Genomic DNA, 24,415 nt, shown 5'->3' with positions numbered 1-24,415 from the left:
TCCTTCGTGAAGCATCCAAGCTCTAATGGCCAATCCCCACTACTGTCTTGTACATTTGGTTTCCCTTTTGCTCTTAGACAGTACGTTTTTCAGAGCAGGGGCTGGTTCACTGTTTGACCCCCACCTAATACTGTGCCATGTACACTTAAGAGTATTATATAAACATTTAATAACCACCCCTTGATGTGCAGATTACAGACTATGTTATAACAGCATTCTTCTGGAATCACGCTTGAAAAGCATTTCAAACACAGATACTGTTACTTAGGGTTTTTAGAACCCCCAACAGGGGTAACTTAACTATTTCCCTCCAGGAGCTGTCAGGAATAAATCAATGGGAGCACAGCAATTCCATCTGATAAAAGATGAATGCAAGTAAGCGTGCTCTATCGAAAATTGCAGTTTATTAGATTTAAGCACACACGGACATAAGCAATAGGTTTAGAACATCCCAGATATTTACCTAACATCTGGAACCAGATTGCTGGCACTTAAAATTAAAAAGGTTGTAGATCAGTTTTTAAACTAAGGGCTGGGGGAAAGCCAACAGGTGCAGAAGAGCACATGGGTTCGGATAGAGACATCCCTTAGGGGAGGATCTACTAATGGAGACTCTCTATGTCCTAGTAAGGAGGAGAGTATGGAAGATGATAAAATACAGGTAGGATCAGATGAGAAACAGTCAAATGAAAAAAAAGTCTCATTCAATTACATCATGTAATGGAAGACAGCTAAAAAGTGACACTTTTTAAAGTGCTTATATACCAATGCTAGAAGTCTAAATAATAAGATGGGTGAACTAGAGTGCCTCACATTAAATGAGGATATTGATATAATAGGCATCCCAGCAATTTGGTGGAATGAGGATAATCAATGGGACACAGTAATACAGGATACAAAATATATCAGAAGGACAGAACAGGTCACACTGGTGGGGGAGTGGCACTATATGTGAAAGAAAGTGTAGAATCAAATGAAGTAAAAATCTTAAATGAACTAAACTGTACCATAGAATCTCAATGAATAGGAATTCCATGCTCGAATAATAAGAATATAGCTGTAGGAATATCTTACCACCTAGATGACCAGGATGCCGATAGTGACTGTGAAATGCTCAGGGAGATTAGAGAGGATATGAAAATAAAAAGCTCAATAATAATAGGGAATTTCAACTATCCCCATATTGACTGGGTACATGTCACCTCAGGACAGGATGCAGAGATAAAGTTTCTTGACACTTTAAATGAGTGCTTCTTGGAGCAGCTAGTCCTGGAGCCCACAAGAGAAGACAATTCTTGATTTAGTCCTAAGTGGAGCACAGGATCAGATACAAGAGGTGAATATAGCTGGACCGCTTGGTAATAGTGACCATAATATAATTAACTTAAACATCCTTGTGGTGGGAAAAACACCCTAGTGGTTGAACATTGTAGCATTTAATTTCAGTATTAAGTTCTTTCTAGCATGCCCTGTTCTTAATACACTGAGTTGCTCTCTCTACTAGTTGAAGTTCTGGGTGGCGTACCCTAGCCTAACGGAAACAAAGGCTTGGATAAGCCAACATTTTCAACAGAGAGAAAATGTCTTGTTGGGAGACTAAGAACCTTCCTCCTTGTACTAAAGTTCTATTGCCAGAATTTATTTTAGGAGCCTGTGCCATAATTGCTGCCCAGCTTCACCTTCCTGTAATATTTTGACCTTTCCCCGTGACCCACATCTTGAACCACAGGTTTATGAGACTTTTGAAAGAGGAAGAAGGGAGAACAAGATAACTTATGTATATATTGTACATTCACTCAACAAATACAGTACTTAAACACAAAAACTGCCCTAACTATAATCCACTTGCTCTCATACCTACTGCTAGTCTTGGTATGTCAAAGACTAATAATTAAGGCTATGTTTTAGGCATGGGTATTTTTAGTAAAAGTCATGGACAGGTCGCAGGCCGTAAAAAAAATTCACGGGCCGGTGACCTGTCCATGACTTTTACTAAAAATACCCGCCATGACTAAAACTTGGGCGTGTGTGTGTGCGTGCACTTGGGGGTGGGGGCAGTCCGGGACCCCCATAGGTGCAGGGGCCAGGCCCAAATTCAATTAATAAGAGATGTAAATGGCACGAACCAGCTCAGCAGAGATAATACGTATATTATTTCCTTTCACTCACAAGGCATCTTGTGTAGGAAGCAGCCTTCCCAAACCACATCCCCAAACCTCTTGCTCTGCTGTTTGAAGACTGAGATGCCATTTAATAATTTTGCAATATTTGCCAGCAATCTTACATGATAAGTAAACAGTTACACATTTCTCACCCAGGGAGGAATGTTGCCCCCTCCTCCATGGATGCCTGGGTCCTCCATGCAGCGGAACTGATACAGTTCTATTGTACAAAGTATGGGGCATGATTTGGGTGGGCCATTGGACAGGGGATGTGAACCCATTGCATGTGGTGGAGTTCAGTCATATTTCCTCACGCAGACTTCTTATCTAATCTAATGAACTATGCAAGGTGGAAGTGGATCAGTATCTGGGTTTCATATATCATAGAGTTTAACGCCAGAAAGTACCATTAATCACCTCATCGGACTTTCTGTATATCACAGGTTATTAAGTTTCACCCAGTTATCTCTGTACTGAGCCCAATGAAGCATGCCTTCCAGAAGGGCATCCAGTCTTGATTTGAGGACATCAGGAGATGGAAAATCCACCATTCCCTTTGGATGTTTGTTCCTGTGGTTGATCACTCTCACCGTTAAAAATATATGCCTAGTTTCTAATTTAAATTTGGTCTGGCTTCAGCTTCCAGCTACTGGTTCTTGATATGCCTTTCTCTGCTAGACTGAAGAGCCCTTTAGTACCTGGTTTGTTATCCTAGATACCTTTGCCAAATTCCAACGCAGGTAATTACATTTTGTCTTGAAAAATTCTTACTGCAACTATGTATTTGCAGTCAGTTAGTTAAAAGGAAAACTGACAACTTGAAATCTAGTCAGTTAAAGAAAAGAGAGAGAGAGGGGATGCTAAAAGTAGTTTCAGGTTCTTCACATGCTCCTGAGTCCCTCTTCTAGTCATTTTTTTGTGGGGGTTACAATCATATTTTCCAATTTAAAAATATTTTTACTCTTCTCTTCTGCTGCTGGAAAGACTCACACAAATAATAGGGGAAACTAAGTAAGGCCCCAATCCTGCAAAATTTATGTATGTGCTTAATTTTAGGCTTTGACTTCAATGGGAGTACTCCTGTAAGTTAAGTTAAGCACAAGCTTTAAGTTAAGTGCTATGCTGGATCCAGGCCTCAATGTAGGGGCATTGAAAGTGATTGCCCACAAAGTACAAAATTGGGGGGGGGGGGGGAATTCCCTCTAATCTCTTTCAGCTATAGTAATCCTCAGGGTAACATATAATTTAGTAAATAAAGAATTTCAAATAGAATTGTGATTAAAAGTTGACTGTGACCCTTTACATTTGCAAACCACTTTAGATCCTGGAGGATAAAAGATACTGTAGAAAAATAATTATGATTAGAAAGAATTTTTTGGGGGGTGTTCAAAAATAAATTATTTGATAGGGAACAATGTGCCAATCGGGAAAATAATTCCCCTCCTTGCTTTAATTTTTTAAGTGCCACTTTAGCACTTTAAAAAAAAATACTCTAGACCTCTGTCTCAGCACAAGTTATATACTACTTTGCATTTTTTATAGTTTGTTTAACAAGGCTCAAGCATGGAACTACATTCACATTAGTACCAATTTCAGCTATGGAAAGGGCAATGATTTATTAGGCAAATGGGAGCAGCAAGGACTAGCTGGCTGTGCGAGAACACAAGTGTGTGTGAGGAATGCATGAGCAAAAGGGAACGTGTGTAAAGGCAGTTTGCTCCTTTGGCACATCCCAAAGCACAAGATGGATGGAACCAATGATAGACCCAAGAGATTAACACTTCAGTATAGATTACACACACAAATGGTCGCCTCTACTGCAGTCCTTGAAATAACATCAATACCAACTGTGCTCCTATGTGGGATAAACTGAACTTCGCACAACTACTAAGCTATAGTGAAAAAAAAGTCTTTACATAAAACTTGTCACTTTAAATCATGACTTGATGATATCTTAACTCACAAAATTCATATTGAGTCAGGATATAATGTTATAGTACATTGGAAATATCTTTGCCCTGTGAGCCAGGACTCAAAAGGTGGTAGGTAAGCTTTAAGCAGTAATCTCAGCATACCAAAAGAATTCAACACATATATTCCGATAAGAAGAAGAAGAAACAGAAGTCAACGGAAGGCTTTTATATATCAGACAGCCAAATTTAAAAAAGGACAGTTGTCTTCAACAGCGGCTGTGTAAAATAATGCTGTTAGTATAGCAAGATTGTAAAATAATGCCCTTCTCCTTTGAGTATTACATAATAATTATGCAACCTTCTTAGGGCCCTTGGGATTTTACTATTACTGTCCTTAATAAGAGGCACTATTATAACCCTCCAAGTAGTTCTATATATAAAATTCCAAGATGTTCTTAAGCAGCCATATTTTGGGTAGCCTAGGGAGCAGTGTAGGAAAAAGGTAGACTATAGGGTCCACAGAGGAGAAAGTTTACTGTACTCAAGGAGAGAGATGACAAAGGACTTGTCCAGGAATTTTTTCAGTAGGAATGGAGTGGAAACAATGAATTAAATAGTCAAACACTCTGATACAGCCCAATCCTGCAGCAAGGTGATATACAACCCTGCTGGGGCACAGAGCTCTTTTAACTTGTACTGTAGTGAGAATTTAGGATGCTCTGCACTTAGCAGGTTTGGGCCCATAGTAAAGTTTTTATAATTATATACTTTTATACATTTGTATTTTGACATTAGAGATGGGCCCCGAACTGATCTGAATCCACCTTAATTATGAGGAATTTCAAATCCTGATGCAATCCAAACAACATATATTGGTCCTCTCTCTATAATCAACCACACTGGAATGCAAGATCTGAAAGCTGTGTTGTTTGGTAAAGTTTGGATCTAGATCTGAACTCTGTGGCACGGGGCTCATCTGCAGTTTAGATTAAAAAACAAAAATTAAGAATGTTTCAGTCACTTCTGCTAACAGGAATGAGCCTCACAAGAATTATCAGAACATGTGTTTAAGATTTTGTTATGCCATCTTCATTTTATGAACACTGACGTCCCCTACAAGAGTCAGTGCAATTATGGCCGTTTAAATATTGTCCTTCAACCATGTACTTAATTGTGGTTGGGAGAAAGTGTGGCTTATCCAATCACATGTACAGTTCCATTCTGAGCTTAGGAGTTATGTATCATGTTAAAAGGACAGAGACTGTTCTTTTCATTGCACTGTGGTTCTTTCACGTTAATAAATCAAACCAGAGTTAGAATGCATATAAGGGAGCGCACAAGACTAAAGGCTCCCAAAAGGCAAACGGAACTGTCATTAGTGGATTGTAAATTATGAATTTCAGGCTGGGATTTTCCATTCATACTCAGTATGAAGCTTTCTGCCCTCTAAACACTACAAAACAAAGTTATTTGTAAAAAGTGCAATGCCCCAAATTTGTTTCCAGTCATCTTAATTTAATAACTTTTCTGTACTAGAGAAGGAAAACTCTGTGTGCTTATGTTAGAAAAGCAAAAAGAGTACATATTATTATTCTGATATAGATAATTCATGATGGATGGGATAGTGTGATAGACTGGTTTTATTAGCAAGTCCAGTTACTATTAAGGATGTAAATATCGGTTAAAAAAGTTAACTGGTTAAATGACTAAAATTATATCGTTTAATTAACCGGTTAACCGAGGTAGCTCTGGCATGGCGAGGGCTGGGCCTGCTCCGGATGGCAGGCCTTGTGCGGCTGTGTCTCACCGGCTGGCCTGGTGCAGCTGAGTCCCACCGGCCGTCCTGGCGTGACTGGGGCTGAAGTCCCACCGGCCGGCCCAGCATGGCCAGGGCTGAGGTCCCTCTGGCCAGGTGACTAGATGCAGCCGGGGCGTGGGTGCCTGCCGCCTGCGTGGGGCCACCGGGGTTAACAGTTAAGGTTGGTTAACCGGTAAGTCGAATGCTTACCAGTTAACCTTTTACATCCCTAGTTTCTATCATTTGAATATTTAAGTAGGGTGCAATCAAGTACATGACACCCATGTGTCAGGAATTTCACCTGCAAATAACTGTAGGCAAGAAACTGTACCCCAAATTATTTGTGCCCTTTTATCCCCCTCCTCCCATCAATAACAAAACAAACCAAGTGCAGAAACAACGAGCAGATAATTTGTTCCATTTAATTTTATAAAAAACTCTACAATTACCAAAAAAAACTTTTCTATATATCAGTGTCATAATTTTAAGGTCTAATATCTTGGACGGGACTGAGCCTGAAACAAACACCTTTTATCTCTGGAAAGGGATAACAGCTTTCCTCAGGGATAACAACCCCATTTCCAGCCTTGAAGACTTATGAGATACTGGACATTAAACCTGTAGCTAGCTCAGGCCTCCATCTTAGAGCAGTGTAATTGTGGGAAGGAATACATCTGGGGGAAAGGAGGAAATATTTCTCCGTGATGTATACATTTTTTGATGGACAAAAGGGGAATGGCAGCTGTGTGAAAACTGCACACATGTTTGGAATATAAGTAGTAGTTATGGAGGCAGATAGATTAGTGGGTAGTGTCAGCTAGGCGGTCACATGGTGGTGCAATTTCTCACAAGGATCTCATCACATCATATGTAGCATAAATGCTGACATGCACATATTCTATCCAAGTCCAGCGTAAGTTTTACTTTTATAGACTAGGCTAGCCACAGAAACTGTTAGCTTCATTTTAGTGCTGTACTTGGCAACTGGACATCAAAGCAGGGCTGTGTTTAGAAAGAAGCATTGCATGTTCAAAATCTTTTACCAAAAAACCCTAGTTTTACTGGACAGTAGTGAATTAAAGGCAAAGAGTTAGTTTAATTTTAATTATGAGCAGGCACACCTGACAAAACAGCTAGGGTAGGCAAGACAAGGCTACAAGCCCTGAGCAAAAAGCCTACAATACCTCATATTCAGATTCCAATGATATCTTATTCTTTCTGATTCTTTCTTCCAAAGCTGGATCCATCTGTAAGGCAAACGGAAAAGACATCCAAAATGTTTATTTATAAAATATACCCAAATTTTAAAGGAAAAAACAACAACACCACATTTCTCAATCTTCTTTTAAAAATAAACTAAATGCATTGCCCAGATACCACGGTGATGGGTGCAATATATGAACCCGAATACAACAAAGGTCAACAGATTCTAGCTCGGTCAGACTAGCAGGGAGGAAAAACTGCCCTCCCCCTCTCCTTCGTTGCTCTCCAAGTACAATAAAGTAACCTTTGTGTTACTTAATTTTATATTACCTGAATTTTATTTTACTCTGCCCATACATTTTCAATGTACTACTGTTGTTTATATAGCAATGCATAGCAGTGGGTTTTCACAGCTGGATGCTAAGAGTATTGGTACTCAGGAAGCAGTTTAAGTTTTGATACTGGAGAGGTAAATTCCTCATTTCCCACTCCAGCTACACTGTATTAGCTGTCCCATTGCCAACCCCCCCCCATTCCAATATCTTCTCTTGTGTCAAACAAATGTGGAAATGATAATAATAGTCAATACACATTAGACTGATGTTTTTGCTCAAATGAACAGCACAGGTCCATGGAAATGTCCTAAAATGGTTTGAGTCCTTTCAGAACTAACCCAGAGAGGTGTAATGGGCAACTATTCCTCTGCCCTGAAAGTGCTCTCCTGCCTTGCTGCAAGGCTCTCTCTATCCTTTCCCCAATATTATTCAATATCTATATGAAGATACTGGGGGAGCTGGTTACACACTGAAAAATGTCAGCAATATACAGATAATACCCCACTGTATGTCTCCTTCACCCCACTGATATACAGATAATACCCCACTGTATGTCCAGATGTAAACAGGACCAACTCATTGCATTCCTAATGCTTAGCAAGATCAACACTTGAATGAAGAGCAGCTGGCTAAAACTGAACCCAGGCATGACAGAATTGGTACAGGTAGGAAGAGGCAGGTGCTCAGAGCACATATCTCCTCCATAATATTCCCCTTGATCTAAGGCACCTGACTGCTGACTGTAAAGTCAATATATAGCTTTGGGGTCCTCTTGCATATCTAAGTTCCTAAAGATGCTCAGACAGCTGCGGCTGTGAAAAATTATCATTACCATCTGTGAATGGCTAGAAGACTTAGGACACGTCTACACTACAGATGCTGCAGCGGCACAGCTATGGAACTGCAGCTCTGTCACAGTAGTGCTGTAATCAGGGGCGGCTCTAGGCACCAGCAAAACAAGCTGGTGCCTAGGGCGGCAAAATATAGGGGGCGGCAAAAGGCTGGGGCTGGGGCCCCAGCTCATCCTGCCGCTGCGAGCCGAGGAGCAGCCCGGCCCCTGCAGCCTCCGCTTGGGGGAGAGGGGGGGGGGGCCCTTACCGGTAGCGCGGCCCCGCCTGGCTGCAGGGGACGGGCCGCTCCTCCTCCGCTTGTTCACGCGCTGGTCCTTTAAACAGCGCTGCAGCCGCTTGGCTGGGACGGGGGGTGGGAGAGCTGAGCTCCGCCCCGCTCAGAGCCGCGTGTTGAGGGGGCGGGGCTGCGAGCTCCGGGCCGAGCGGCTCCTCCCCTCCCCTCCCCACGCGGCTCTGAGCGGGGAAGAGCTCAGCCCCCTGCGGAGCCATGTGGCTGCAGCGCTGTTTAGGACCCGGGCGCACGGTGAGCCGGGGTAAGCAGCCGGGGCCAGGGGGGTGGCTAAGGGGCAGGGAGTCCCGGGGACACTCAGGGGGCAGGGAGGGGGCACAGGTTCTGGGGGGGGCGGTCAGGGGCCAGGGATGGGGGGGGCTGGATTGGGGGGTCTCAGGTGGTTGTCAGGCACCCTCCAACCCCATTACCCCCAGGCCCAGCCCTGACCCCCAGCTCCAAGTCCAGCCCCTCTGAGGTGGGCACCCCCCAAACCCATCCTCCCCACCCAGCCCTGACCCCCAGCTCCAAGCCCAGCCCCTCGGACCTGGGCACCCCCCTGACCCCATTCCCCCCACAGCCCTGATCCCCAGCTCTGAGCCCATCCCCTCTGATCCGGACACCCCCTGACCCCATTACCCCCACAGCCCTGACCCCCAGCTCCAAGCCCAGCCCCTCAGACCTGGGCACCCCCTGACCCCATCCCCCTCACAGCCCTGACCCCCAGCTCCGAGCCCAGCCCCTCTGATCCGGACACCCCCCCACCCCATTCCCCCCACAGCCCTGACCCCCAGCTCCAAGCCCAGCCCCTCAGACCTGGGCACCCCCCGGCCCCATCCCCCTCACAGCCCTGACCCCCAGCTCCGAGCCCAGCCCCTCTGATCCAGACACTCCCCTGACCCCATTCCCCCACAGCCCGGACCCCCAGCACCGAGCCCAGCACCTCTGATCCGGACACCCCACTCTACACAGTCCCCCCACAGCCCGGACCTCCATCTCCGAACCCAGCCCCTCTGAGGTGGGCACCCCCCCAAACCCATCCTCCCCACCCAGCCCTGACCCCAGCTCCAAGCCCAGCCCTCGGGACCTGGGCATCCCCCTCGGCCCCATCCCCTCACAGCCCTGACCCCGGCTCCGAGCCCAGCCCCTCTGAGGTGGGCACCCCCCCCAAAACCCATCCTCCCCAACCCAGCCCTGACCCCCAGCTCCAAGCCCAGCCCCTTGGACCTGGGCACCCCCCGGCCCCATCCCCCTCACAGCCCTGACCCCCGGCTCCGAGCCCAGCCCCTCTGAGGTGGGCACCCCCCCAAAACCCATCCTCCCCACCCAGCCCTGACCCCCCAGCTCCAAGCCCAGCCCCTTGGACCTGGGCACACCCCCCGGGCCCCATCCCCCTCACAGCCCTGAACCCCCAGCTCCGAGCCCAGCCCCTGCGATCCGGACACCCCGCTCTCCCCATCCCCCCCACAGCCCTGATCCCCAGCTCTGAGCCCAGCCCCTCTGATCCGGACACCCCCTGACCCATTCCCCCCACAGCCCTGACCCCCAGCTCTGAGCCCAGCCCTCTGATCCGGACACCCCTCTGACCCCATTTCCCCCACAGCCCTGACCCCCAGCTCCGAGCCCAGCCCCCTCTGATCCGGACACCCCCCTGACCTCATTCCCCCCACAGCCCTGACCCCCAGCTCTGAGCCCAGCTGCTCTGAGGTGGGCACCCTGCGACCCCATCCCCCCCACCCCAGACCCCCAGCTCTGAGGCGAGCCCTCTGAGTCAGACAACCTCCGACCCCATCTCCGCACAGTCCTGAGCCCAGCCCCTGTGAGCCGGGCACCCCCCCAGAGCCAGCTCCCCACCCAGCCCCTGGGCACCAGCAGCACCACCTCCAGGCAGTGACAGCCCAGTGACACCACCCATCACCATCACCCAGCGACAGCCCATTATGTAATTGCAAATGTATACAGACCAGTAAAGCATTTAATGTTTTTAAATAATGTATTTGGTGTATTTTCAAATTATTACAAATTAATTTTCACTAGTTATTTTTTACATTTCCAAATACATGTTACTATAGTATTGCAACTTTTTTTTTATGGAAGGGGCCCCCAAAATTGCTTTGCCCCAGGCCCCCTCAATCCTCTGGGCGGCCCTACCCAGTGTGTGAGAGGAGCCAGGGAGAGGAGCCAGGGAGGGAGGGAAACGGTGTCCCCTGGAGCCGAGCCCGGGCTGCGATGGCGGTGAGGGGCTCCTGGAGTGTGTGAGAAGGTGAGCGGCCGGCTGGGTTTGTCGGTGCTGAGCAGGTAGCCCCCCAGCCGGAGATCCTCGCCTTCCCTCCTGCCGGGGCTGGGCCAGGGCACCGTGAGGCTGAAGAGCAGCAGGTCCGGGGGGCTCTCCAGGTCCTCGGCCGCCAGCATGTCGGGGGTGAGGGCGGTGAGCGCGAACTGATCCACCTTGGCCACCAGCAGTGCTGCGAAGCCCAGGGAGGGGGCCGTGTTCTTTGCGCCACCCCGTAGCCGCGCCGCCACCTGGAAGTACCCCCGCTCCGCGCCGCCCAGCAGCTCCACCCGCATGGGGACGGAGTCTCAGCTGGGCCAGGGCTCGGCTGCAGTGTGCTGGTAGCAGATCCCACATTTGGGGGGGAGCCCAGTGCGGGGGCAGCAGGGGGCGTGAGTGGGGGGGGCACTGGTGGGCAGGGGGGTGCTCATGTCGGGGGGGGGCAGCCAAAAATTTTTTTGCTTGGGGCGGCAAAAAACCTAGAGCCGGCCCTGGCTGTAATGTAGAAGCTTTCTACATCAACGGAAGGAGTTTTTCTGCGACACAATACATCCACCTCTCCGAGAGGCAGTAATGAGGTCAACAGAAGAATTCTTCCATTGACTTAGCTGCATCTACACCGGGAATTAGGTCAATCTAACTTCAGTGCTCAGAATTTTTCACAGCCCTGTGGGATGTAGCTAGATTGAGCTAATTTTTAAATGTACACCAGGCCTTAGTCCCCTTGCATGAGTCACAGATCTAGCTACAGTAATACACATATCTGTGACTTCCAGACTCTACTGCAGCTTATTACATCTGGGAATTAAGCCAGACAGACTAAAAAAGCTAACTTGGTACAAAATGCAGACGCCTGTCTGGTGAGCAAAACAGGCTTTTGTGAAAAGGCTCCGCTCTCTAAACTGCTTCTCACCAACATTGGGTCAAATTCAACGTCTCGGTCCTGATGATATTGAAAGTGCTCCATGGAAATGGCCTAGTGACTGGAAAAACTGCCTCTCTCTCTATAACCATGACCTCCAATAACAGCTATGTTCCACCACAGCAACAAACCCATTGGTCATGAGTGCGGGAGAGAGAACTCTCTCTGGAGCAAGAGGAAAATACCCCTGGACCTCACGTCATTCAGAACGAAATGCAAACTTCTCCTTAGTGTCCTCACAATAGCTCTTCACATAGTCCACACTCAGACAGGGAAGGTGGAAATTAATTCTTATGCTTTTCAAGCTACTTCTCCAGATGGAGAAGGGAGCGGGGGGCACTCAGATGTCATGGTGGTGAGTACCATAAAAGTACCTACGTAGTTAAATCTGTATTTTTATTTAAATTACAACAGGCAAAATGTACCTGATTATTTTTGTTTTGACTGTTACCATAAACATCTCAATATCCCCTATTTATCTGATTTATTTTACTTATGCGTAGTGATTCTAGTTCACATGGCTACATTTGTGAAAACTCAGGGGAGCACTGCTGCTGCTCCACTCCAGGACCCCTCTGCTCTCAGCCCATTTCCTTGTGCATTAATTCCCCTCTACCTGAGGAAGGAGAGGGGAGCATCTAAGTCTAAGACATAGAAATCCTGCAAATTTGTAACTAGCTTGACTCAGTAACAGCAATGTTGCCCCAAATAAACCTGGTCAGCCAAAGAAGCCACCTGAAATTGCTCAAGCAGATGTGCGACAGGTTGCCCCCCCAGGATGCCACCTGATGTGCTGAGATACCACTGAGCCTGTCTATTATGCCAGCCTGGGTACTCTTTTTACCTGTCTTGCTTGAGCCAAGCTATTCCACTAAGCCTCCTCCAGCACACACACAGGCAGGGCCACACCAAACTGCAGGATGAAACAGACACTGAGATCAGTTCTGTGAAGGCTCAGCTTAAGGGACTTGCCCCAGCACTCAGGTGTCCACCTCCCTTGGGGTGCAGACCCAAAGATAGGTTATGAAATCTGCCTCCTCCCTCAATGTGGAGGAAGGTATGCACAGCCAAGAAATAAGTTTATTAACTACAAAAGGTGCATTTTAAGTGAATATAAGAGGTAACAGACAGAACAAAGCAGATTACTGAGCAAATAAAATGAAATATGCATGCTAAGCTCAATGCACTTAAGAAACAGTAATTTCTCACCCTAGATATTGTCACAGGTAGATTACAGAAAGTCTTGAAAGGCAGCTGCACTGGCCTGCAGCTGGAGATTTCAGGCATTTCCCCTCTCAGATTGGACGCCCTCCCAGCCTAGGTTCAACCCTTCTCCCCTCAATTCAGTTCTTGCTTTCAGGTGTTTTTCACTGTCTCTTTGGGTGGGGAGGCAGAGGAGAACCACGATGATGTCACTCCCCTGCTTTATGTAGCTCTTGTGTATGGCAGGAACCCTTTGTTTCCCAGTGGAAGAACAAGTGTTCAGATACAGAAATGGCACAGGCATACAAATTGGATAATCACATTCAATAAATCATAACCTTTCCAATGATATCTTACATGAGCCATCTTGCATATCTCAGTTATGTCATTCATATAATGAGCATATTTTCACAAATATGGAGTGAAACGTCACAAGATGTTATTCTGTTAACACTCACTGGCAAGTACACAGAAAACTCGTCTTCATTATAAATAAGAATTTTATTCCATACCTTAATTACAGAGAGACTGGCTAGACCCTATTCTGAGCACACACTCTGTGTGTGGCTCCTGTGGAGCCCATGATGACCCACTGAAGTTATAAGAGTTGTTCTGTAGGAAGATTCCCAGCAATGACAATAAAATAAGTATTCCCTCTTACCTTTTCCATTTTTTGTTTCCCCACACATTTACCCAATCCAGCAAAGTTGAATGATCCTAGACTTCAAGGATTCTGCCCTACTTTCTCAACACCTGCTTTCAAGACCCCACATTTCAGTCACCAGGTCTAATCAGAAGAGTTAAACAAGAATACATGTCTTCGGAACCAATGCAATGATCATGGTCAACCATCAGGGAGAAAAAGTCTCTTACAAAGCGCCACTTCCCACGACTCCAAGTCTCAGTGAACCACATCTGCAACATTACGGAAAGGAAAGAAAGACAGAATGGGCATATCTTCCCTCTAATAAAGCATTCATTAGTACATGCTACAATTATGAACAACATGTCAGCCATAATCAAGCACCATCAGAGAACATTTAGAGTACAGCTATGACCAGGAAAGTAACTATGTCAAAATGACAATGGCAACTCCTTACTCTATAGCTCTCCTCCCTGCAAGTAGTCAGACCTCCCCATTTCACAGACACCAACACAGTTGTGTTTCCATTATCCCTGCCTAGCCAATACAATACAGTGAGCTGGAATCTATTCTACTGCACACATCAGCAAAAGAATCATCAGCTGAATTTTGAGTGCAGAATCTTGATGCAGACAAAACCCTGCTGAATTCTCAGAGCCCAGATGGAGTTTGCAGCACTGGCCTGGCAGCTTGAAAATGTTCTTTGGTTTATAAAATGGACTCATTTGAAATGGAATCACTGAGAGAAACTAAAAATTAAATCCAGGAGTCCATCCTTCCACACCTGGATAAGGAAGGGGGCGTGCACAAAGGTAGCTATGCAACATTTTTGCTCTCTTGACCTCAGAGGCTGCTGTGCATTACACCAGCTGACCAGAAGCCCCTAAGGGCCATTCTAGTGGCCAGAGATTGTCAGGGTGCAGGAAGAACAAAACTGTGTCCCATGCACCATGGGTTAGGAGGCACAGTGTCCCTATGCCACTGGAGAATTCCTTCAGATCCTCAGAGAATTCTTTAAGATGGGTTTAAGGTAGAAAGCAGGCTTTGTATTTTATTTTTCTGGGAAGTATTTTTTTCAAAATGTCTACTTACAGATAAGACCCATTCAAATTAACATTATTTGTCAGAGTATTTTGCACTGCGTAGGCTCACTGAAACTATTTAAATGAAAAAAATCCTAAAAAATTGATCAACGAAGACCAAGTTATTTCCCCAGAAACCTGCCCCAATTTACCCTTCCATTTGTTTCTGAATTTTATCCTTCCCAACACTCAACTGCAGTGATCCCAACAGGAATCCAGGATTTTCAGAAGTGCCCAGGCACCTAAGATCAGTTGGAAGATCAATACCTGCCTAGATACATTGGAAATCCTACTAGGTACATGTCTACATCTTTCTGTATCTACATACCTTTAAAAATCTGTACCCCACTCTTTAGCTTAAGGCTGCCATTATCCAACTGGAGCCAGCTGATAAATGCCCTTGCAAGCCCTGGCCAGATTTTGGGGGCGGAGAAAGGGTGTCACTTGGGAGCAATGTGAAGCACTTCATTGCTTGCAGCCCGTCAGCCCAGCGACTCCTGCAACATGCTGCTACTAGAGTGTTGGCCTCTTCATGTACTTTTGAGCCAAAGGAAATTTTTGTTTGTGACAAGAAGCTGTTTGGCACAAGTATAAATCTAACTGTGCTGCCACTAAGAACACTCCCAAGCTAAACACCTTACGCTGATCCTGAGTGACCATCATGACTCGTTTTAGTCTAGTAATAAAAAATACAGTCTCTGAGACATGACTGCGGAATCTGCGCATGCAACTACCTATCTCAAGGCAGAGCTGACCCTAGGGGATAGCGAATTGGGGCAAATGCTCTGGGCCCCATGGGCCGGCGCCGTATGGGCAGCAGGTGAACCACTGGTTGGGGGGAGGCTACCCCTAAGCCCACCCCTTTCACCTGAGGGAGAGTGCAGCGGGAGGGAGAGTGCATGGCGGCACCGTTGCAGCCTCCCCAACCCCAGGAAGGCGGGTGGCATGGCCCCAGCCCCCTGGAGCCCAGTGGTGCTGCTGAAGCAGGGCCCTGTGGGGGCTAGAGTGTGGTCACACCTGGCTGTTTGCGGGGGGACCAGCTCATCCAGCCTCCCATACCTGCCCCCAGCACGGTTGGTCCTGGAAGTGATGTCACTTCCGCCCTGGGCCCCAAAGCCCCCTAGGGATGGCCCTGCCTCAAGGGCTAGAGAAGAGGTAGCTTTCCAAAAAAAGACTTTTGACACTGAGTGGAGGAGTCCAAAGCAGATTGGCAGCATCAGTTCCATTTATCATCCAGAAAGGATGAAAGGGAAGTTCTTTTTCCTAATGTTCAGAGTAGCATCACAGTCACCAATTATAAACATGAGCCTAGAACTGGGTTTTAAAAATGAATTTTCGCATCAGCAACTCACACTCTTCTAGATGTAATTGTAACATTTATTTGTGTACACACATGTACCGTTTCCGGTCAGGGGCTCTGGTGGAGATCTAGGCTTTAGGGCAGTTTTGGGACCAATGTTAAGGGCCCACCTACACTACAAAATGAAATTCCATAAGGGTACAACTGTGCTGGAACCAGCTCCCTTTAGCATAAGTAGCTGTAATGATGACTAGATCTTAATCTGGTAAACTGGTACAGTTACATCCAAAGATTGGCAGCACTGCCCAAATATTTGTACTTCAGAACTTCGTGGGCTATACAACCTTTCCAGGTAGTCAGATGTTTCTGTGTTAAAACTAATTATTTAAGACTCTTACTACTAAACCAGGGGTCGGCAACTGATGGCACACGTGCCAAAGATGGCACGCGAGCCAATTTTTAATGGCACGCTGGGGCCTGTCAGGACCCCAGTGGGCTGGAGTGCCGGGCCAAACACAGTAAGCCGCCGGCCCCTCTCCCGCCTTCCCCCCCTTCCCCATGAGCCATGCTGCCACGTACAGCGCTCTAAGGGCTGGGGCTGTGTGCGCTCCCGCGGGGCAGCATTTGGCTCCATGGGGAGGGAGAGACACTCCCCGCTCATCCGGAGCCCCGCCGCCTCGTGCAGCCCCGCCCCTCAGAGCACTGCGCACGGGCATGGGAGTCCCGGGGTCTGTTGGGGGGAGTAGATAGGGGTCAGGGCAGTCAGGGGACAGGGAGCAAGGAGGGTCCTGGGGAGGCAGTTGGGGGGGAGGTCTCTGGAGGGGATGGTCAAGGGACAAGGAGCTGGGGGGGTTGGGAGTTCAGGGGGGCTGTCAGGAGAGGGGTTGGGAAAGCAGGGAGGCGTTGTATGGGTCCAGAGTTCTGGGGGTCCTGTCAGGGGGCGGGGAGCGGTTAGATAGGCATGGGAGTCCAGGGGGTTCTGTCTGGGTGCAGGGGTGTGGATAAGGGTTGGGGCAGTCAGGGGACAGGTAGGGGTAGAGTCCTAGGGGGGCAGTCAGGGGACAAGGGGCAGGGAGGCTTAGATAGGGGGTGGGGTCCCAGGAGGGGGTAGTCGGGACAAGGAGCGAGGGGGATTGGGGCTTCGGGGGGGGCAGTCTCCTAGCCCTCTGCCCTGAGCCCCCCACACACACCCCAGGCCCCTGCCCTGAGCCCTGTACCACCCAGCCCTCTGCTGACTCCTTCAACCCCCTGCATGACCCCAGCCCTGACTCTGGCACCCCCACACATACCCAGCCCCCCTACCCTGACACCTGCACCCCCCTCACATCTGCCTAGCCCTCTGCCCTGACTCTTGCACCCCCCACATCTCCAGCCCCTCACACATCCCACGCACCCCGCACATCCCCATCCCCACCCTGAGCACCAAACGGGAGCTCCTGCACCCCCACTCACATTCCCACCTGCACGCCTCACACCAAATGGGAGTTGCCCAGGTAAGTGCCCCCACACCCAAACCTCCTGCCCCAACCCTGAGCCCTCTCCCTCATTCTAGTTCCTGGCCAGACCCTTCACCCCCAGCCCTGTGCTCGGTCCACTCCCACCCTCAGCTCAGTGCAGAGAGAGGAAGAGAACGGGCCAGAACCAGGGAGAATGTAGGTACCCACTGTATGAGGGCAGGGACGGGACCCCAGACCAGCAGCGGGCTGAGCGGGTCCGGCAGCCGGAATCCCGGCTGGTAGGAGCCGGTGGATGGAACCCCTGAGCGGCAGTGAGCTGAGCTGCTCAGCCCACTGCCAGTCTGGGGTCCCGGCTGCTAGCCCCACACAGCCCGCTGCCAGACCCTTCCCAGCTGGGGTCCCGGCTGCAGGCCCCACTCAGCCCACTGCCGGCCTAGACGAACAGAACCCCAGACCAGCAGCGGGCCGGCAGCGTAAGATCAACATTTTAATTTAATTTTAAATGAAGCTTCTTAAACATTTTGAAAACCTTGTTTATTTTACAATACAACACTAGTTTAGTTATATAATATATAGACGTGTAGAGAGAGACCTTCTAAAAAACATTAAAATGTATTACCGGCATGCGAAACCTTAAATTAGAGTGAACAAATGAAGACTCGGCACACCACTGCTGAAAGGTTGCCGACCCCTGTACTAAACTATGAGTTTCTTGCCTCCCATCCCCCACTTACCAATACTAAGTTAAAAGGGATTTCAACTTTCATTCTGTAAATAGAGAAACTCTAGTGGTTAGATTTACTGAACAAGGTTTAAACCAAGTTTTTTTTAACCCTGCTCACTCCAGTACAAGCAGACTGGACACAATCTTTCAGAGTATGAATAACACCAAGGCAAGGCCGAGAGAGTGACCATGTACACTGGAACCAGATGAATTCTGTTCCCCCCCAAAGTACTTTATTATCTGAAATAATCCAGAGTAGCAACAATTGAAGCCTTACGTGTGGGGAAACAGCTTCCTGGAGCTCAGACATCATACTTCTACTCCTATAAAAGGCAAAACAACAGTTCATTTCAGAGATTCAGCCAGGTTGGATCTTTCTTGAGAAAGGAGAGGGGGGGAAATACACTCTAACCTCTTCACAAGGATCTCCGACATCAGGCTACTGAACTGTGGTTTATGAGCAGATTTAAAAACTGCAGACAAGAAGGGATAAATCCCAGAGTTTAAAAGTGCAATGTATAATTATACTCAGGCAACTAAATTAGATGCTATTTTACTTCCCAGGAGGCAAGGGAACAGCAGGTAAGGGTGTAAGTAATATAGTGAAAAGACAGAGAAGGTATTTACAAAATACATTTTGTAAAATACATTTACCTGCAGTTCTTTGTAATACTCTTTAGTTTTATTATTTATATTAATCATTTCAGCTGTATAAAATATAGAGATGGGCCCATCTCATCACCCTAGATCTGACCACCTCCAACCACCAGAAACTTCGGAATCCAGATTTGAACTTTATGGTTTGGGCCCATCTCTTAAAAAGTGGGTCTATGTAGGAACACCAAAATCGTCACACAAGGAAGGACCAGTAGGCCAACTGATAGCTGACAATAGCCAAGCTCATGATTCAGAAAATCGCATATAAAACCCTGTAAGGCAGCAGTTCTCAAAACGTGAGCCATAGAGCACTGGTGATCTGACAAGAGCTGCTGGTCAAGTGGTGTCAGCACTCCTCCTTATTTCCAGCTGTCAAATTGCACTGAGAGAGGCTAAAAATACATTACGTTCTTCCCTACTATTATTTTTCCATGTGAACATCTGCTATAATTGCAGGGATGTTATGTGGTCAGGAATGGGAAGGGGGGTGGTCTCTGCAATCAGAAATGGGAAAGAAATTGTGCACGAGACAATTTATTAAATTTCAGTCCATATAATGAAAAAAATTGAGAAACCCTGCCATAAGCATCCAAATTAGCAATACCATAGATGGAGAGGGATCAACTCGTGCCCCAAGATATGAAGACTTATGACCCTTCTAACTGTGACCTGGTCAGTTTACTAGTGGGTGCTATTTTTCTTATTTCTCTCAATTTTTAAAAATATACGAAGCTGAAGACCACAAATGAGAGTGTTTATTTGCCCCCTACTTAGTTTATTGCTAGATTTGCCCTAAGAGCCTGAAATAGGGAACGGATGGAGGGTGCTTTGGCTGCTACTTGTCTATCTGTTTGGCGTAATATTTAAATGTTCCTATATTTTCTCACATACATGGGTCATCGGGAAATGGCAGGGGTTGTCAGCCCTCATCTCAAAAAACAATGTTCTCATGCAATTAATCCTATGCCCTCACATTCTGTTTAATTTCTAGGTGCACATTGATATATTTGATTTATATAAAGAAAACTAGAGGCCCCCTTCCCAAGCTCTGGGCACCCAGCCAATAAATTTAATTTCACAGTAACATTTTAATACAATGGACTGTTCTTTCCCGTGTATAATAAATATGTTCCAATACATAAAATAACCCCCACTACTAACGACAAGACCTGCAACCCTCCCCAAATGCCTTGGGGAAAAGATGGGCCTTGCAGCATGCCCTGAAGGTTAACAGATTCCAAGCACTGTCCATGCACCTTTCCCAGATCAGACTCAGCAGGACATAGCTCTCTAAAAGGAGCTTTCAAAACCACGTCTCCTGAGCTTTGCTACACCTTGATTTTTCTGTAGCTCCAATGGTCTGAAGGAAAGAACTTGCTGTGCCTTTTTGTGCATTTTTTCATGGCTTTCTGGCCCTTCAGTGATCCCCCTTCTAAACATGTAAGCAAGTCTAGATCTCTCTAAGGAATTAGGCAGACCTGACCATGAATGCCACAACTTCCCAACACTCCAGCACAAGGCATTTTGAGAAAGGCAAGAGTTGTTCAGCCTGCTTTTTTCATCAAGGGACTTGGTGCTCTTAGCCCTCATTTCAGTCTAGAGGAAATGAAAAGTAGGCACATATGCTTTCCTTTGAGGCCAAAAAGTGGACTGTTGTGTTGTTCACAAATAGCACAACTCGCAGTAGGATTTTACTCTAGAGCTCTGCTGCAGCAGAATTTGATGACTCAGCTAAAATAAAATGGTGATGGGTGGAGGGAAGGGAGCGAGAAAAGTAAGACTCCCATCTTTAAAATATTAAAAGACAATTCCTCAAGGTGCCTTTGTAAAGGCTCTTTAATATGCTGTACCTGTCCTGTTACAAACCACTTAAACAGCCTGAAGTGCAGGATTTAAACTAAATGCCCTTAGGGTATCAGCTGAGAGAAAGGAAATCTTATATAAGGCAGAGCTTCAAAAACGCTCTCTCCTTTTCCCTTGTCTCCTCAAAGTGGGTATAATTTATGAAAAATCCATTCATATTTCCTTCTAAAAGAACTGAAATCTTTAAATGTTGATTGTACCATATGCTATCTTATCTGCAAGTACTCTTTGTTAATCTAACAAACCTCTCTACAAAATTCCTTTTGCTGCTAATTTTTGTCTGACATTTATATTTTCAAAATCTGTTTTTATGCATTTCTAATTTTCCCATCATTGGTATCTGGCTACTACTGTTAAAACGTTTGATTTTTTGGGGGTATACAAAGGTACCTAACGTTCCGCTCTGAAAAATGACTGTAAAAATGTGTTTTCCAAGACATATCTGCTCATTAGTGACCCAAAAAACCCTCAAAAACAAAAAAAGTAGTTAGACTCCCTCTGTCCCTGCAGAGCTAACACAGGTAAGAGAGTGTGATCTGAAATTCCATTCCCTTTTGTGCATCAACAGAATTATTTCCTAAGCACTAATTATAGGGTTAAACAGATACACTTGCACAAGCCTTGTGACGGCAATGGAGCCACACGTCTCACTGAAGACAATCTTTATTACTAGTATCAGGGGATAGCCGTGTTAGTCTGTATCCACAAAAACAAAAGGAGTCTGGTGGCACCTTAAAGACTAACAGATTTATTTGGGCATAAACTTTTGTGGGTAAAAAACTTCACTTCTTCAGATGCATGGAGTGAAAATTACAGATGCAGGCATTATATAATGACACATGAAGAGAAGGGAGTTACCTCACAAGTGGAGAACCAGTGTGACACCTCCCCATCTATTATTGGGAGTGGACTACATCCAGTGATGAGCTCCCAAAATCCTAATAACCGGTTTCGGCAGCATTTTGGCGGCAGGTCCTTCACCCGGAGTGAGTGAAGATCCCCCCCCACTGCCGAAGATCCGATAGGGAACCGCACGGTGAGTACAAGCCCCACGTGCCTGTCTCCCTCCTCCATCTGACCCCAACCCACTTCCTGTCCCTGACTGCTACCCTCAGAACCCGCAACCAATCAACCTCCCCCGCTCCCTGTCCCCTAACTGCCCCGACCCCATCCACCACCACCCCAACAGACCCCCGGTACTCCCACGCCTACCCAACTCCCGTCCCCTGACCGCCCCCCCCCGAACCTCTGCCCCCTCCAACCGCTCCCTGCCCCTTATCCAACCCCTCCTCCCAGCCCCGGCCCGGCCCCCTTACCATGCTGCTCAAAGCAGCAGGAGCTGCAGAGCTGCCCAAAGCGCTGGCATGGCGCACTGGGGCTCTACGAGAGGGGGAGGAAGTGGGGGAGGGGCCGGGGGAGCCTCCCCAGCTGGGAGCTCAGGTGGGCCAGACAGGACGGTCCCGCGGGCCGGATGTGGCCCGCAGACTGGAGTTTGCCCACCCGCCAACCCCTCTACAACCGGTTCTACACCGGCTTCTAAATTTAACAACCGGTTCTTGCGAACCGGCTCCAGCGCACCACTGACTACATCCACCCTGATCGAACACTGTCAACACTGGTTCTCCACTTGTGAGGTAACTCTCTTCTCTTCATGTGTCATTATATAATGCCTGCATCTGTAACTTTCACTCCATGCATCTGAAGAAGTGAAGTTTTTTACCCACTAAAGCTTATGCCCAAATAAATCTGTTGGTTTTTAAGGTGCCGCCGGACTCCTTGTTTATTACTAGTGAATATACGCAAGAAAGAAAGCATCCCCAGATCCCAGCACGGATTTGCAGGACTAGCAGTTTTAAAAAACATCTTTTAGCCTGGATGCCATTCTCCCAGAGTCACTTTTCATAATACTTATCAAAAGGCTGCTTTTTAATGTATGTGTCAGATTCAGAGCTACAGCCTAAGTGCACACAAGTCAGCAATGGGGAGAAGATGCAAATATGGCATAAACTTCACCTTTACACCCTCTTAATCATGCTAACGTTCTATATAGCACCAGTTCCCTTCTGCCAAGTTAGAGCAGCCCTTAGTTTGCCCTAATTTTCTTTGACAGCAAAACAACCCCAGGAGATAAAAATGCAGCCAGAGATAAGCACGGTGCAGGAGCACCCTGTCTACGTACCCATGCCTCCAACAACACCCCTTTGCACTGCCACACCAGCTGCAAAGAAGGGGAGTGGTGTAAGAGACTTTTACATTGGTTCTATGCTTCTGGAAGGCCACCTTTGCACTGATGGGTTCCCCTATGAGTCAGTTAACTGAAGTTGGGTCCAGTTTATACTGACAGTGCTGCAAAAGTAATGACTCCTCATACTAGAAGTTCTGGCCCATTATCTTTTGTGCAGCTAGCCAATGCAGATATGCAAAGAAACTCGTTTAAAAGAAATACTTGACAACGGAGTATGCCCGTTAGAAGAATTAACTTCAAGGGCTCTAGAGTCCCAATTCAGGAAATAATTAAGCATGTGCTTAAATTTAAAGCACATGCTTAATTCTCATCGACTTCAGTAGGACATAAGAACCCTTCCTGATCAAGGAAGCTTGATTAGGGTCTAAAAAGGGAAAAAAGTTGATTTTTTTTAAAAGAACAGATGTGTTAAGAAAGTAATGTTTTTGCCATCCTAAAACATACTTCATGAAAATGGTAATGCCTTCCTGCAGTAGTAAATGTTAAAGGAATTAGACCTTTTATTAAACCGGCTCACTTTCCTGCTATACTGAGAGGGAGAAAAATCCACACTCTCTACAAAGCTCACTGCACAATATAAGTAAAATGGTTTCTATACTGACATCTAGTGAAGTTCTACAGTAACAAAAATAAACTCAACATTGAGCTAACACTAAACACTCAGATTTTCATATTCACAGTGATTTATTAACTAATTAGTCCTCACAACACCCTTGGAAAGTAGTTGCTACATATTTGTAGAATTTTGTGCTTTTTAGAATTAAACTATAATCCCCTTGCAAAGATATATTTGTATTTTGAATACTATTTTTTGTTAAATAAAAAATAGTGTACATGTTGGCAGTGTCTCAGGCACTCTGATGGATACATTAAAATACCTAGAAAGATTAGATTGGGTAGATTAGATCTACTTACATTTAAACATGACTGGTAAAATTGCCAGTTTTCTCACATATTGCCAGCAGGTGTTCTTATTAATTGGATCATTTGACTCAATTTTTTTTTAAATGCAATTTATCTATTTATAGCAAAATAAGAGAGAAAAATAAATAGCACAAGGAAGACAGTGCCATACTTACAGTTTTGTATAATTAATATCAACAGTAGAGCCAAGCAGGGAGCAGATTCTCTCCACTCTGGCCATTATGCTGTTTCTTGAGCGGTAGAGGCCCAATACAGTAATCACAGCTAAGTCAATATGTCCATTAAAGTCAATGCAAGTTTTGACTGACTAAGGACTTTAGTCATAGGTAAGGCTGCAAGTTTGTCATGGAGGTCATTGATTTCGTGACTTTCCGTGACTTCTGCAGCGGCTGCCGTGCCTGGCTCAGGGCAGCTCAGAAAGCCCCTGAGCCAGGCGCACCGGCCGCTGCTGGGGCAGTCTCGCCCCCCCTCCCTCCAGGAGCAGAGTTTGGGCATGGGAGGAGGCGGGCTCTGGGTGGCACTAACCTGGGGGTCTCCCCGGAAGCGGCAACATCCCCCTCCCTCAGCTGCTAGGTGGAGGCAAAACCAGGCAG

The 24,415-nt window shown here is 46.7% G+C and overlaps 1 protein-coding gene across 2 annotated transcripts in view; it reads right to left on the bottom strand.

Annotated features, from left to right (window-relative positions):
• The window catches only part of LOC123368225 (cytochrome c oxidase assembly protein COX16 homolog, mitochondrial), a 70,390-nt gene that overhangs the window by 15,086 nt on the left and 30,889 nt on the right, over positions 1-24,415 (bottom strand). Inside the window, exons 5-6 of one of the 2 annotated variants that reach the window (XM_045012826.1) lie at positions 18,411-18,456; positions 13,825-13,842 (exon numbers count right to left, since the gene is read on the bottom strand). In XM_045012826.1, the coding sequence (XP_044868761.1) occupies positions 18,455-18,456 (2 nt within the window). In that variant the 3' untranslated portion in view covers positions 13,825-13,842; positions 18,411-18,454. Of the gene's footprint in view, positions 1-7,057; positions 7,121-13,824; positions 13,843-18,410; positions 18,457-24,415 lie in introns of those variants that run through there. The other variant, XM_045012825.1, reaches the window with a different exon arrangement.

This window comes from Mauremys mutica, chromosome 4 (assembly GCF_020497125.1).
Source record: "Mauremys mutica isolate MM-2020 ecotype Southern chromosome 4, ASM2049712v1, whole genome shotgun sequence".
NCBI classification, from domain to species: Eukaryota; Metazoa; Chordata; order Testudines; family Geoemydidae; genus Mauremys; species Mauremys mutica.
The sequence above is the reverse complement of the archived record's forward strand: the minus strand, read 5'-3'. Positions and strand labels throughout refer to the sequence as shown.